At 41.6% G+C, this 16,695-nt stretch overlaps 1 protein-coding gene across 4 annotated transcripts in view; it reads left to right on the top strand.

The window, feature by feature from the left end:
- The window catches only part of SDK1 (sidekick cell adhesion molecule 1), a 646,825-nt gene that overhangs the window by 460,966 nt on the left and 169,164 nt on the right, over positions 1-16,695 (top strand). For all 4 annotated transcript variants that reach the window (XM_073361955.1, XM_073361954.1, XM_073361952.1 and 1 more), the window contains one exon: positions 9,017-9,153. In XM_073361955.1, coding sequence (XP_073218056.1) covers positions 9,017-9,153 — 137 coding nt within the window. The remainder of the gene's footprint in view (positions 1-9,016; positions 9,154-16,695) is intronic.

Below are 16,695 nucleotides of genomic sequence, written 5' to 3'. Positions count from 1 at the left end.
AACTTAAGTTTTTGCCTAGAGGGATTCTCTATGTTTTAAATCTAATTACCCTGTAAGGTATCTACCATCCTGATTTTACAGAGGTGATTTCTTTACTTCTATTTACTTCTATTTTTTATTAAAAGTCTTCTTGTAAGAAAACTGAATGCTTTTTCATTGTTCTCAGATCCAAGGGTTTGGGTCTGTGGTCACCTATGCAAATTGGTGAGGCTTTTTATCCAACATTTCCCAGGAAAGGGGGGGTGCAAGTGTTGGGAGGATTGTTCATTGTTCTTAAGATCCAAGGGTCTGGGTCTGTAGTCACCTAGGCAAATTGGTGAGGCTTTTTACCAAACCTTGTCCAGGAAGTGGGGTGTATTTGGGAAGTATTTTGGGGGGAAAGATGTTTCCAAATAGCTCTTCCCCAGTAACCAGTATTTGTTTGGTGGTGGTAGCGGCCAGTCCAAGGACAACGGGTGGAATATTTTGTACCTTGGGGAAGTTTTGACCTAAGCTGGTAAAGATAAGTTTAGGAGGTTTTTCATGCAGGTCCCCACATCTGTACCCTAGCGTTCAGAGTGGGAAAGGAACCTTGACAGGTGCAAACAGTACAGAGTGTCTTCCCTGATGCATATCGCTTACAATATGAGGTTTTAATTTTTGATTTATTTTATGCTTGCAAAATTTTCTCAATTGCAAATAGAGAAACATGTGCAGATTGAACTTCTGTTTCTGTTGCATCCAAAACTCATAATGTTTGATCCTGAAAGTAATTGCGAGTAATAGAGCATGCCAGCTTCATTCATCTTATCTTTATAGTCCTGCCCAATAAGAAGATATACACAGAGGAAACTTTCCATTTTCCCATAGCTCAATAAACTCAAGGAAGATCAGGCTGGATCTCTCCAGACAATAAGGTTTGCTGATTCCAACTCAAAAGTATGCTAAGGGTTCTTGATACATTTAAAATATGTAACAATATCTATACCTGACATTACCTGCTGCACCATACCCTCCTCCCCCACTATTCATTTGAGGAATATTTTTTGTTGAATGAATGAATGAATGAATGTGACTGGGAATCATGGTAATACCCTACACTGTTGGGAAAATAAAATCTCCCCAAAGACCAAAAGCTTTTTATTCTCCCCCCCCCCCCGCCCCCCACTACAAAGGAAATTACTTGTTTAAAATTTAGGAGGGGGGGAAAAAATACTCATAATACAAAATAGACAATTTATATTTGGCAGCCATTCATCTTGCTAGCTTTAGTCCTTTTTCCAGAGTTTTCCACTTCCATTGTTCTTCCCCAAAACTGGAAATCAAGGAACTGGAGCTCTAACCACTTACAGCAGATATCATCCTATGGACTTCAAAGTACTCCTAAGTATTTTCATTGTCAGTCACTTGTCGGGGAATTTTGGTACCAGATAAATAATGGTAGATCTTAGCAATGTGCAGTAACAAAAATCAAAATGACACCTAATTAAAAAGCCATTTGCTATGGATTCCATATCCCACAGTCGTCTAATATCTTGGCAGTCCCTTGCCTTTTCTATCTTCATTCTCTGTGGGATGGAGCAGAAAACCCCACACCAACAGAGAATGGGTTAAAGGGAGCCAATAGGCCCAGCTAGCCCCACCCTGCTACAGTTGCTATTCCTGCAGCCAATGCCAGGCCTGGAGTGGGAAGAGACAGAGAAAACACTCAGCTCAGGGCTGACTGACGAAGACACGGGATGCAATTCCGTGTCTCTGCAGCCACGACAACCAATGAGAGAGAAGTGCTGCATCCCTGACTGAAAAAGACTGTTGAGGAAACTGGGGAATGCCCAATAGTGATTGGACTCTATTTACTCGAAGGACATTGTGGGGCCACAAAGATCACAGAGGGCTGAAGGTCATAGAAATACCCAGCGAACATAGGGAATAGAGACTTCCTCCCCGGCACTGAGCTACCTGCAGCTGTGGCAGGAAGCCAGAAGAGTCAACCAGGAAGCGTTAATCCAGGGAAGCCATTAGAGAATTGGTGGAGAAGGTGTGCATTGACCTAGACCCTGCGTAAGGGAGTTGATCAAGCCTAAAAACCAAACACACAAAAAGCCCCCAAAGACCCACACTTCAAACAAACGTGTCCCTACCTTGCTACAGTGGATTTGGATCATTTGCTAAAATGAATAGCCAAGCAGAAGGCACAACAACAGCAACTCTTTCAACAAATGGCCAACCAGCATCCGTGGCAACTACAGCAGCAGCTTGTACAGCAGGTGGCCACCATACTACGGATATCCACCACACTGGAGCCTATAAGCCTCAATCCAGCAGTGGCCCCTGCCCCTGCCAGGCTTGTAGTAAAGCCTGCAGAGCTGCATCCTGCTTCTTTGCCAGTCAGCCCTGAATTGAGCCAGGCTCTTTCCTTTTCTTCCCCCTTCAGGGATGGCATTGTCTGCATGTATAGCAGCTGTAGCAGGGTGGGACTAGCTGGGCCTTTAGGCTCCCTTTATCCTTCTCTGCTGGTGTGGGATTTCTCTGCTCCACCACACTGTGTATTTCACAGTTTCATGGGAACAGGAAGGAAGTCAGGCAGAAAGCCTCCTCCTCTCTAAGGAGAAGGTTTTAGTTGTTTTCGAGCTCTCTATTGGGCTGTTACCCAGGATATAAAAATTACTGACAAATCCAAATTGGAAAAAAAACAAATACAAAACTATTTTTAACTATTCACCATCAAATGTAAACTAGCAATAATGATGGTTAATTTTTAAAAGTATGTGCTTTTTTAGACCAAGAAGACAGAGTAAGATACAAAAACTCTCCCTCAGGCATCTGTGGATTTGACCTCCATGGAGGTAAATCCAGTGTTGGCTCCAGGAATGAAATCAGAAATAAATCTGTCTGATTTGACTCTGGCCAAACTTGTAATTTCTCAATACAGCCATGATATAGGCTTTCAAGAAGGCACACTCACCGGAGCGTCTGTTCTCTGTATGCACTACAGTAATCATTCCTGTGTTAGGAGTTTGGTGAAACAAATGGGAAAGCTCTGAACAGAAGACAGGCTCTTCATTTAATATGTTAGAAACATTTATGACGATGCCATCAAGGCAGTGTGATTTGTTAGATTTCCTACCTTGACTTCCTAGGAAGTTGTTGGGCCATCAGCTGAGCTACCTGCTCCAGAATTTAACCTCTGGCAGTTATGAGCTGACTCAATATTACAGTATTTGTTTCTAACATGTATCATCTGCAACTCTCTGACATTATTCTCTAGCCCTATCACCATGACTGCACATTCATTCTTGTTTGCATAACCCCTATTCTAATTGCTTTGTCAGAGTCCCATCACATGACCTCAGTGGCTGTCTCAACCTCAGACATGACGGTATGAGGCAGATGCAAAACTATATCACCATAGCAAGTCTTCTTGTGGAAGTTATGGAGAAAAATGACCACACCTGAGTCCTTGGCGTGAGAGGTGCATGGTCTGAGCTCATGATATTTCTTATGTGAGAACTTCATATTTTCCTATTTGTAACTTGGGAGAGTGAGAAAAAAAAATCATTTCTTGAATTAGACTAATGACAGCTGTCCTAGGAATGTTCCATGCCCCATACATCATTGTCCCAAGTCTCGTTCACTTCCTTGGTTTGTTCGAGGCAGAACAGTCCTAGGTGGAAGTTCCTCTCAATCTAAAACACAGTTTAAATTATCATGCAAGCACGTGACTTTCAGTATGTTTAAGCAACAAGGGAAAACAATTTCTTAGAGAAGAAAAAAAGCAGCATTCTCTTTGGGGGAATGAATATTCATGACGTTGATGGGGATTCATTTATCATTTCCTTGCACGCTTTTCTCTTCCTTTGCCACCATCTCTTATGCACAAAGTGTAAGTGTTTTATAAAGTGGGGAATTAATATTTGTTAATCTCCACTTTGGGGCATTTCAGAGAGAGCAATACACTTCCCCACTCCAATTTCTTTTTAATTTTAAATGTTCATTTCTCGTCAGGTGTGTTTCTTACACACACTCTGTATCTGCCTCAGGGGGCTTAACTCTGTGCACACCATCTGTTGCTAGACAAGGTAGACCCTTAAGATTAAAGGAAATTACATTAGTGGTGCTAGGTGTATTGCATGAAAGTTACAGTTCATGGTGTTAGGGCTCTCTGTGAACAGAGCGTACCTCCCATTTCCTTCACGCTGCTAACTGATTGTCCTGCATATTAGCATTATCATTTGGTGTGAATCTGACAGAATAATCAACTCAAACCAAATCCTAAGAACAAACATGGTTAAATTCAGTTTATGCTTAAAAAGAACGTTAACTCACATATCACTACCCCAGACAAATCTCCTGGGTTTCTAGACAAGCTTGACACTCTCCGTTTTATCTGTCAGAAAGCCATTTTAGGTCCCTGGACAAGTTTCACCACAGAACTGAGAGTGAAAAAGGATATGTCCATTTTCCTCTGTAAAATCGTTCACTACTTACCCCCCCCCAAAGAAAAATGCTATCCTGCAAACTCTTCCCCAATCGAATAGCTTCTTATATCCCCAGATGAACTTAAATGCAACTCTCTACATTTACAAGAAAACAGGATTAACCAATCAGTATAAATACTGACAACATCCTTAATACATTCAAATAATTGTTTATGAAGTGCTTAATAAAACACTTATTTGGGTGGAGATTGTTGCAACCCCGCCCCCCTTACCACTCCCCCCCACCCATAGCCATTGCTCCTATGCAATGCCCTGTGCTAGTGTCTTCTTCTGGAAGAGTCTGTGGCTGCAGCACATCTTGGCCCCATTCCCCACAGGGTCTTGTGATAGATGAAGGAGGGCTGTGACATTGGTGAGCAGCTACGCAACCAGCCATTTCACTCTCCTCCCTTCAGCAGGTTCCTTTGCCAGCTTAATCGCAAATGTGTTTTCCGAACCAAGGTGCACAGGTTGATCTGGGATTAGGATGGAATACACCACAGGACCCTTAATGTGGTTTAATGTTTAATTCAAAAATAAATAACCCACCTTCTTCCTCCCACAAGAAATCTGAAATTCAGAGCATGGTTTGCACTGCTCTGATTTAAAGATACGGTCTGCATTGGAATAGTTTGTAGGTTTATATGTGCAGGCGAAGGAGTTTGTTGTGCTTTTTAGAGAGCAGTAAATATCCAGCAGTTTAATGAATTAAGAAAATAAATGAGTGCATTTGCTAATTCAAGAATGTCAAGTACAATTATGGCTTTTTGCTCTGACTGGCATAGGTCAGCAATAATGGATGTTGAGGAAGAATTTACAGTCAGCTCTGACAGTTGGAGGAGAGGTAGATCAAATGGGTGACAACCAGCACTCCCTCTTCTTCTGCTTTCCTTGACTGGGAGAGCTTGGCCCTCAGGGACTGAGATGGCAAGAAATAGAACTCAGGTTTATAAAATATAATGACTATCCCTGTTTTGTATGCGTTGTAGATCAGCCTTCAATGAATGCAGCAGAATTTGGTTTCTGCACCTCATTGTACAGCCTCCATCACTTTCAGCCAATGAATCCAAATGAAGTATTTTTCATGTCACGTGTATTTTTAGGAATTGCACTTTTTAATTGAGGTTGTGGGGTTTTTTTAATGTTCATTTAGCATTTCCATGGAGTTTCTGCAGGCATTTTCTCTATATTTTCTGCTTAGATGCTTCCAAAATCAATTTTATATGAGGGAAAGATTCTACCAATGACAGTTAAAAGCCTTCATCCACCCGTAATCAAGCTGTTTTTTGTAGCCTAAAAATACATATGCTAATTTTGATTACTAACTCTGTTTGGATAGTGTCAATGAGTATGAAAAATTCCATGTTAAATAATGTCTCTCGTGTGTTTTACTTTGTATATGTTTTACTTCTATGCATTGCTAGGATATCCTTGGGTTTTTTAAAAAAGAAAGAAGTATTAACCAGGTTGTCTCAATTTAAAAAAAAAAGTTTGAATTTGGCTTTTTCCAAAGCAAGTCACAGTTCCATTAGCTGTTGCACTGTCAACCATAGGAATCTCGGCATAAATTACATTTTAGAAACAGGACAAAACTGGATAATTCAGAGATCTATTTTATTTTTCCAGTGGCTACTGGTACATATACAACTATCGAACTGCACAGTCTCAATGAGTGGATGAGATGATGGTGTAGGGAGGTGGGGTTTAGATTCATTAGGAGCTGGGGAAACTTTTGGGAAAGGGAGAACCCATACGGGAAGGATGGGCTCCACCTAAACCAACATGGAACCAGACTGTTGGCACTTAAAATTAAGTATTGACTGGGTACATGTCACCTCAGGACAGGATGCAGAGAAAGTTTCTTGACACCTTAAATGACTGTTTCTTGGAGAAGCTAGTTCTGGAACCCACAAGAGGAGAGGCAACTCTTGATCTAGTCCTGGGATCTGGTCCAAGAGGTGAATATAGCTGGACCACTTGGTAACAGTGACCATACGATAACTACATTTAACATCCCTGTGGTAGGGGAAACACCACAGCAGCCCAACATTGTAGCATTTCATTTCAGAAAGGGGAACTACACAAAAATGAGGAGGTTAGTTAAACAGAAATTAAAAGGTACAGTGCCAAAAGTGAAATCCCGGCAAGCCGCATGGAAACTTTTTAAAGACACCATAATAGAGGCTCAACTTAAATGTATACCCCAAAATAAAAAAAACACAGTAAGAGAATCAAAAAAGTTCCACCGTGGTTAAACAACAAAGTAAAAGAAGCAATGAGAGGCAAAAAGGCATCCTCTAAAAAGTGGAAGTTAAATCCTAGTGAGGAAAATAGAAGGGCACATAAACTCTGGCAAATGAAGTGTAAAATATAATTAGGAAGGCCAAAAAAGGATTTGAGGAACAGATAGCCAGAAACTCAAAAAGTAATAAAAAAAATTAAGTACATCAGAAGCAGGAAGCCTGCTGAACAACCATTGGACAATCGAGATGCTAAAGGAGCACTCAAGGACGATAAGACCATTGGGGAGAAACTAAATGAATTTTTTGCATCAGTCTTCACGTAGGGTGACCAGATGTCCCAATTTTATAGGGACAGCCCTGATTTTTGGGTCTTTTTCTTATATAGGCTCCTATTACCCACCAACGCTCTCCCGATTTTTCACACTTGCTGTCTGGTCACCCTATCTTCACAGCTGAGGATGTGAGTGAGATTTCCAAATCTGAGCCATTCTTTTTAGGTGACAAATCTCAGGAACTGTCCCAGATTAAGCTGTCATTAGAGGAGGTTTTAGAACCAATTGCAGTAATAAGTCACCAGGACCAGATGGTATTCACCCAGAGTTCTGAAGGAACTCAAATGTGAAATTGCAGAACTATTAACTGTAGTCTGTAACCTATCATTTAAATCAGCTTCTGTGCCAAATGACTGGAGGATAGCTGATGTGATGCCAATTTTTAAAAAGGGCTCCAGAGGTGATCCCAGCAATTACAGGCCAGTAAGCCTGACTTCAGTACCTGGCAAACTGGTTGACATTATAGTAAAGATTGAAATTGTCAGACACATAGATGAACATAATTTGTTGAGGAAAAGTAAACTTTTTTTTTTAAGGGAACTCATGCCTCTCCAATCTACTAGAATTCTTTGAGGGGGTCAACAAGCATGTGGACTAGGGGACTCCAATGGATATAGTGTATTTAGATTTTCAGAAATTCTTTGACAAGGTCCCTCACCAAAGGCTCTTAAGCAATGTAAGCTGTCATGGGATAAGAGGGAAGGTTCTCTCATGGATTGCTAACTGGTTAAATGATAGGAAACAAAGGGTAGGAATAAATGGGCAGTTTTCAGAATGGAGAGGGGTAAATAGTGGTGTCCTCCAGGGGTCTGTACTAGGACCAGTCCTATTCAACATATTCATAAATGATCTGGAAAAAAAGGGTAAACAGTGAGGTGGCAAAATTTGCAGATGATACAAAACTACTCAAGATAGTTAAGTCCCAGGCAAACTGCGAAGAGCTGCAAAAGGATCTCTCAAAACTGGGTGACTGGGCAACAAAGTGGCAGATGAAATTCAATGTTGATAAATGCAAAGTAACACACATTGAAAAACATAATCCCAACTATATGTATAAAATGATGGGGTCTAAATTAGCTGTTAAAACTCGAGAAAGAGATCTTGGAGTCATTGTAGATAGTTCTCTGAAAACATCCACTCAATGTGCAGCAGCAGTCAAAAAAGCGAACAGATTGTTGGGAATCATTAAGAAAGGGATAGATAATAAGACAGAAAATATCATATTGCCTCTATATAAATTCATGATACGCCCACATCTTGAATACAGTGTGCAGATGTGGTCACCCCATCTCAAAAAAGATATATTGGACTTGGAAAAGGTTCAGAAAAGGGCAACAAAAATGATTAGGTGTATGGAACAGCTTCCATAAGAAGAAAGATTAATAAGACTGGGACTTTTCAGCTTGGAATAGAGACGACGTAGGGGGGATATGATAGAGGTCTATAAAATCATGACCAGTGTGCAGAAAGTAAATACGGAAGTGTTATTTACTCCTCCTCATAAAACAAGATCTAGGGGTCGCCAAATTAAATTAATAGGCAGCAGGTGTTTTTTCACACAACGCACAGTCAACCTGTGGAACTCTTTGCTAGAGGATGTTGTGAAGGCCAAGACTATAATAGAGTTCAAAAAAGAACTAGATAAATTCATGGAGGATAGGTCCATCAATGGCTATTAGTCAGGGTGGGCAGGGATGGTGTCCCTAACCTCTTTTTGCCAGAAGCTGGGAATGGGAGACAGGGAATGGATCACTTGGTGATTACCTGTTCTGTTCATTCCCTCTGGGGCACCTGGCAATTGGGCACTGTCAGAAGACAGCATACTGGGCTAGATGGACCTTTGGTCTGAGCCAGTATGGCTGTTCTTATGAACAAGTCTGATGTTATATGAATGTCTAACCTTCTACAAGCATCAGGACAAATGAAGTGTAGATTGATTTTCTGTGGGATTTATCCCTTCATTTTTTCTTTTCTTTTAAAATAGTGAGCTGCCTCATTCCCCTCAGAATCTTCTGGCCATCCTGAATTCTTCATACAGCCACAGTGTGATGCTTTCCTGGGTGCGTCCCTTTGATGGAAACAGCCCTGTTCTCTACTATATAGTAGAGTTGTCTGAGAACAGTAAGTGGAGTCAATACATTGCAACCTCTTGTTTCTTAACTATTCAACCTTCATTTCAGGCTTAGCTTTTACCAGAGCTAGTGACAAAATCTTAGTGCTATTTGCATATCCAGAGAGAAGTATGGTTTCCGCACAGGACTGGGAACAAGAACTCCTGAGTTTTAATCTAGATAAACATCACATCAGAAAGGTTATGAAGAAAAACAGGCATGGTCTGGTGATTAAAGTAATCAGCAAACCTGGACTCCATCCCCAGCTCTGCTAGTGAATTGCTGTATGATCTCAAGCAAGTCACCTAACCTTTCTATGCCTCAGTTCCCCATCTGTAAAATGGGGATAGTAATACTTTTCTCTCAGCCTCTGTCTGTTTTGTCTATGTATTGGAAAAGGGATTCTCTCTTGCTAGGTGTTCATATGACTCTGAACACAATGGGGCTCCAATCTCAGATGTAGGCTCTAGACACCATGGTAATGTTAATAATTATTTTAATGGCTTACCAAAGATGCTGGAAGTGGAGGTAACGATGCACTCTGCCTTCAAGACTCCCATCCTTAATGCACATACAGTTTCATATGTTAACTCCAGCTTTCCCTCTTCTGCTATTTTAACGCCCTTCCTCTAAGTTGGCAATTGAGGCTAGTGCCTAGAAGGATACCTATCTTCATAGGTTGCAAAGCTGGCCATTCTGAACTGTCACTCCTCACAATTCCCTCAGGCTGCCACTTCATGGCACTTTGTTTGCAGTGTTATCCAGGGACATAGCTAATGCCACTTCAGAATTTGACTGAGGGCTGAGGTGTACAAAGGGCAGTTATTTTGCTCCTCTTTCCCGTTTTGGGGGATCAGTCACCTTAGCGAGACTCTCTTGTCTCTACTACCCTGAGAAGTGGAAATGCAGGCCCCAAAAATGGATTTCCCATGGCAAAGCAAAAAGCACTGTTTTTGTACCATCTGAAAGTTAGCTACTGTAAATCTAAAGGTAAATTGTGATTATTACAGATCATCTCATGAATAGCACCTTGTTTTGCTACATGGAGAACCTGGGGTTGGGATCATTCTTAAGACTCACTTTTAGGCTGGAGGGTATGGATCTTCAGACTTAAAGGTTCCAGAATTGATTATTTTAACATCAACCAGGCAGAGTGCTTTGAAGTGCTACTCATAGCCATTGTCATGGAAGCAACTCTTGAAAAGATTCTTGATGGGTGATTCCTAGCCTATTTAGTATGGAGCCCCTTAGAACACTCTGGAACAATGTGCAGGTGCAATGTGATGCCTGCTGGAGGTACTGCTAATTAGGTGGTCAGCCTCCTTCACCAGCTGAAGTTTCTTAGTGGCCTTCAGGTGTAGCCTTGCAGTATTCCAGTCTGGTGGTTGGTCTGAAAGGCACCACACAGTAATTCACCTTACAAAATATGTAAGAAGTTCAGCAAACATCTGAGAGAGTTCTACAGAAGTCATGTGAATAATACCTCAGAACTCCACAGGGTCCTCTTAACTCTTACACACGGTGAGATAGCTCTAATAATTTTTATCTGAAGGCATTTTAATCTACCACTGTGTGAATCTCATCACAAATCATAGACGTGTGTACTTGAGTAAGATGGATAACTGCACAAAAAAACCCCAAAAAACCCAAACCACTTGCGTTCTATGAACGGAATACCTTCTCTTCAAGTGAGAATTGTCTCTCTTCCAGGACCGCTCTATACTATACTGTACTTTGAGTTTTCACTGTTTGTTTTATCTACATTGCTTTCATGTTCTTTCACTTCATAATCACTTGTTTACACAGGGCAGAGGGGACTCTGAGTTCCTGAATGTCCGTGCCCTTGTTTCAGTCCTCTCCTTTTATGTATTAATACTCATTTGCTATAGATTCCAAAAGGACCATAAGCAATGTCAGCAGTGAGTATGGTTTGTATAATTGATTTTAATTAGTGCACAGCTTCACGGTCTCCATTTTTTTTTTAATCTTGAAATGTATTGATTGAGAGTTATTTTCATCTGATGTGTATATGGTTTAGCCTTAGTTGGCAGCTACCGATTTCCTACTTGAGGTAAGCTTGGCACCGTGTCTCTCCTTTCTTTTTTCAGCAGTGTTCCTGATCAATGCTGAATTGTGATACGATACTGTTGACATAGCTTTGTCTCATACATTTTTGTAAACAAATTCTCCCTTTGTTTTTCATAGACAACTTTCTTTACATTTTTTTTCTGCCTCTTCTTTTTGGGCCACAGTTGCCTTTTCATATACACAAAATATTGGGGATTTTTGCATATGTCCTCCATGACCTCATTTGCTTGTATTTGTAGCTCTTTTACTGTCAGCAGCAGTACAATATGTTAGGTATCCTATTCCCCATTTGTTGTTATATAGATGAAGATTGGTGGGGTTATTACTTTTCAGTTCCCAGTGATGAACAGAAATCTTCTTTCTGGATTCTGTGCAATTTTAATACACGGATTTCACATTACACTGTTATAGTTGCCAATATGTGCTCTGGATTTTGTTGGTTTTTCTTTTGACTGTTGTGGTTTGAATAAATTTCTAATAGCTTTAACATCCATTGCACATTTTAAAGTACATATAGTGAGTGAATACATAATAAAGGTATCTGTTATAGAAAACTAGCTGAAGAAGGCTCAAAATAATGAGTGAAAATTTCAGGGGACTAATTACTAGCTTCACTGAAGAATGGCATATCGCTCCACCTGGCATGGATTAAAGCTCTTTTCCATTGGTATCGGTGCAGGAAAGAGATGTAAACAACTGATTTTAATTTGGGGGGGGGGGAATAGCAGCAGATTGTATAGATTGCAGAAAAAGCATCTGATTTCATTCACCTTGTTCACCTAATCTTTAAAATGAAGTATATGTACCTGGCAGGATACAGCCGTTTTCGGACTGTAATTAGTCACAATAGACTACCACCATGGGTGATTTTTGAGTCATAGGGCTTCAAAAATGTTGGATTTGGGGAAAATGTATAGTTTGATTCATAAAATACATTTTCTGGGAAACAGTCCTTAAGCATTCAAACTATATGCATACGAGGGTAAGAACCCACATTCACAATAGACATTCCAAACAAGTGATTGTGTGGCTTACTGTGGATTTGTACTGGCATCATTCTGTATGCCTTCATAACATGGTTAGCCACTGCTCTGGTGTACCTAGGAATTCTGTGTTGTATATATCTTTGAAGAGTTAGAGGTTCATTCACGTTATTGCCAGGGTGTCAATGTTTCTGGGGTTAATCAAAAGTTACTTCTACTTGGTAGCTATCTGAGCAAGCATTTATGGAGCTTTGTTGGATGCAACTTAGGTGAAAGCCTGTTTCTCTTTTACTGTATTCTTGGATATTTGTGCCTTGAGATATAATAGGATAACTCAGAGCCACTTGATAATGAGGTAAGGACCACATTAAATCCTTGCTCCTAAAAAAAAATATGCACACGCTTAACATTAAGTCTGTGTATAGTTCTACTAACTCAGTAGATTTACTCACATGATTAAAGATAAGTAGTTGCATAAGCCTTTGCAGGATCAGGACTTAAATATATATGTCTTGAAGGCTATTTGTTAGGACCATGACTTATTTCTACATAAGGCTTAGAGGATGGTGGTCCGTAAGGCATTAGAGCAGGGGTGGGCAAACTAGGGCCTGTGGGCTGGATCTGGCCTGCCAGCCATTTTAAGCTGGCCCTCGAGCTCCTGCTGGGGAGTGGGCCTGGTGCTTGCCCTGTTCCTATGGTCCAGCCGTGGTGCAGGGTCAGGGGCTGCTCCACACGGCTCCTGGAAGCCACGGCATGGCCCCGCTCCGGCACTCCACCCGTGGTGCAGGGTCTGCTCCACATGGTGCCCGGAAGCAGCAGCACGGCCCCCCCTCTGGCACTTCAGCTGGGGAGCAGGGTTGGGAGCCACTCCACATGGCTCCTGGAAGTAGCGGCATGGCCCCCCTCCGGTTCCTACACAGACCAATGGCCCTGCTCCAATGGCCCCCTCTGGCACTCCAATGGGAGCTCTAGGGACAGTGCCCGCAGACAGGGCAGTGTGCAGAGCTGCCTGGCTGTGCCTCTGCGTAGACCATTTATATGGTCTGCGTAGGAGCCAGAGAAGGGACATGCCACTGCTTCTGGGAGCTGCTTGAAGTAAGTGCTGCCCAAGCCCCTCCCCGCATCCCAACCCCCTGATCCCAGCCCAGAGCACCCGCCTACACTCCAAACTCCTCATCCCCTGCCCCACCCCAGAGCCTGCACCCCCGTCTGGAGCCTGCACCCCTTCCCCCACCCCAACCTCCTATCCCAGCCCTTATCCCCCTCCCACCCTCCAAACCCCTCGGTCCTAGCCCAGAGCACCCTCCTACACCCCAAACTCCTCATCCTCAGCCCCACCCTGGAACCCTCACTCCCCCAGCCCAGAGCCACCTCCTGCACCCTGAACACCTCATTTCTGGCCCCATCCCAGAGCCCACACCCCCAGCCAGAGTCCTCATCCCCTCCTGCACCCCAACCCCAATTTTGTGAGCATTCATGGCCCGCCATACAATTTCTATTCCCAGATGTGGCCCTCGGGCCAAAAAGTTTGCCCACCCCTGCCTTAGAGGATGGTGGTCTCAGACCAAGTGAAATCCCTAAAATTACATTTGAATAATAGATCCTAGTGGATTCCTGCAGGCTGGTGGAGGCCTTGAACTTGAATCTTTCACATTCTCAAATTGTTATGAACACAGATGTATCTGGGGAGACAAGAGAAACTTCAGTACTTTCCAGTAGTCCAGGCTATACAATAGCATCCTGAAAAGGGGAGGCATCTGAAGTATAGTCCAGAGCTACGGAAATCAGCTAAGAAAACAATGGTTCTGTATCAACAAGCAGGAAGGAACAGGACATCCATCTTGAGTCTTTTAACTCAGTCGATATCCCCTAAGAACAGCAGGCAGACTTCAAATATGTAGAAGAAATTCCTCTTGGTAAATCACTTGTCTTAGGAAGGAATGTCACTGGTGTCAAATAAGTGCCTCCAAAACAGAAATTCTTTGACAATCAAAACAGAAGCTCTTGACAGGTCAAGAAATCAAATGGTAAAATATAGTGTCACTTTCTTATTTTCATGCAGCTTAATTTGAAAAAAAGATAAGACAGCACTAATTCAAATAGCCAGCATGTCTGAGCAGATTGACAACTAAATGAGAAACTTTTTCAGCCAACAGCAATTAAATTGGAAGACTGAGTGAGCGGAACCCAGAGTATGTTCTGGGCAGCTTAAGTTAAATGAAAGATTAGCACTGTCTGCTCAATATAATGGAAGTTTATTTAATAGATTGACCTGGCAAGTCTTTTGTCACCGTGGAACTTCTCCAGGCTTTCTGGGTCAGGAGACTGACAGTAATCCCTGAAGGAAGGGAAAGTGGGTATTGAAATTTTTATGGAAGGTTTCCTATGTCAAAATTGTTCTTCTACGTGGTAAAACAAGTTTCTTTGCAATTCTGTTTTGGCTGTGCATTTAAGCTGGAAGAGCAGCCTTTCAAAGGGTTTAGTTTATTGAGTGTCAAGAGATGACTTGCTATTTAAATTTTAAAGATACTTTGCAAACCCGCTGTATCCGCTGCTCCATGAGCAAGCAAATCCTCCCCAAACCACTTTTCTGAACAAATCAGAGTACCCAGGAGATGAATAGGGTTCATTTATATTAGTTTTCAGTTTAATCTCTCTTCCTGCCAGATCTTTTATCTTCCACCAGGAGAGGAAAAAGAATAAATAAAGTATTCTACAGCTGCAGTATATAAACAGACCAGAGCCCCAAGGTGCTGAGGAGATTAATAAGCCCCGTTGTTGAATCAAACTGTTCACTAGATCGAACTGTTTGGGTTAAGCACTCTCAAGTGGTGTTTACACTAGCAGTAAACAAATGAAACTGAATTGTTCCAGGAAATGGGCCAGTGCGAATTAGCTTATTTAAGGGCATTCAGCATTCTTGTTTGTGTGTGCTTTTCCATTTTCTTGATTAAGTGGCTTCAGGGAACTTACTAAAGTCAGCCATACCTTAACTCCTGCTTCCCATTAATTTTCATTGTGCACTTGGGTGTAGTAAGGTGAACAGTTGTTTGGCCACGGTCATTGGAGAAGTTCTATGAAAGGCAAAGTAAAGAGTGCAAAGACAAAACTTAGCCTGTGGTTTTCATAGTTAATAGGGGTAAGCATATTCTCACAATGTAAGTTGCTATCAAGCTCTTGTAGTCAAGATCACTGTTAGCAAACCTTTGCCAAACAAACACCTACTGGTGTGAGAAATCTACTGTTCTGCAAGTATCTATCCAGGATTCCTACTACTTGCTGTGTCAGAAATCACATTAAGATGACTTTGCTCTCAGAAAGCTATTGCTATAGTAAATATATTTTGAATAATTAAAAGATGCAGCCTATATAGCCCAACTGGCATCAAGCCTGAGGGGGTTTTAACTAGTTAAAGAACCAGCCAGCAAAGCACTGAATTAGTGATTTGCATGTTGGTGTGACATTTAACACATTTGGAACACCTCATCTTCATTTGCAGGCAGTGTATGGTTTCATCTAGGTGATCTGTTAGGGACTGCAGTGTAGTTCTGTACCGTATGCACAGATATGTTGCCAAAATCTCTGGCTAGGTCCTCAGTTGTTTTCAGAAATGTTTGTAATTTTGAGTGTGGAATGTGAAAAGAGCTGGTATTATTAAAAACTGAACAAGTCTTTAAATCAGCGGACAAGAACCAAATGTCACCTCTTCTTGACTGCCCCAGTCATGCATGCCATGCTGTGTAACAGAATGCTAAACTGTATATATGTTCAGCCACAAGGTGGCACTGCAACGCACATTATTTAAGCTACCCTCAGCCATACTTGGCAGAGCATTAAAGAACTTATAGTGAACAGCTGGTATGTCCCTCTCTGAGAAGAAAGCTGTGGCCACTTCATATCTAGTACACAAGCATGACCTGCTAGTAGCAGACCTGCAACCTACCATGTATAAGAAATACATGATGTGGTGTCAGAAGTAAACTAGTCCCAAAGGAAAACAAACAGAAGGAACAAAATCAACAGAGGTTGCAGACTGGTAAAAAAAGCAACAAAGGATCTCATCAACATGCCACTCGTCAATGCCTCAGAGAGTTTCAGCTTTGACAGACCTTCACAATGGACAGACTGGAAGCAGTATTTTGCATGATTATCAGTTGCTACAAAACTCTAAAGAAAATTAAGAATTTATGCTATTGGGAAGGAGGAAGAGCAATCTTTAAATCCTTTGCCTTTACTGAAGACAGTCAAAAAATGACTATGAAAGTGTTCTGGCAATGTTTGATGCATACTTTGTCTCAGAAACAAGAGGTTTATGAAGGAGCATGTTTTCATCGGGAATTTCAAGGGCCATGGGAAAATGTTTAATATTTTTAGGAGTTCTGCATGCATTAGCTGGAAACTGATTTTGGAACTGCAAAACATGAAAATATCAGAGACAGGCTTGTTAGTGGGTTAAAAGATAAAAATTTGTCACAGCAGGT

The sequence above is a fragment of the Lepidochelys kempii genome, chromosome 10, assembly GCF_965140265.1.
Source record: "Lepidochelys kempii isolate rLepKem1 chromosome 10, rLepKem1.hap2, whole genome shotgun sequence".
Taxonomy (NCBI): Eukaryota; Metazoa; Chordata; order Testudines; family Cheloniidae; genus Lepidochelys; species Lepidochelys kempii.
Note: the sequence above shows the minus strand (reverse complement) of the source record. Positions and strands in the feature narration are given on the sequence as shown.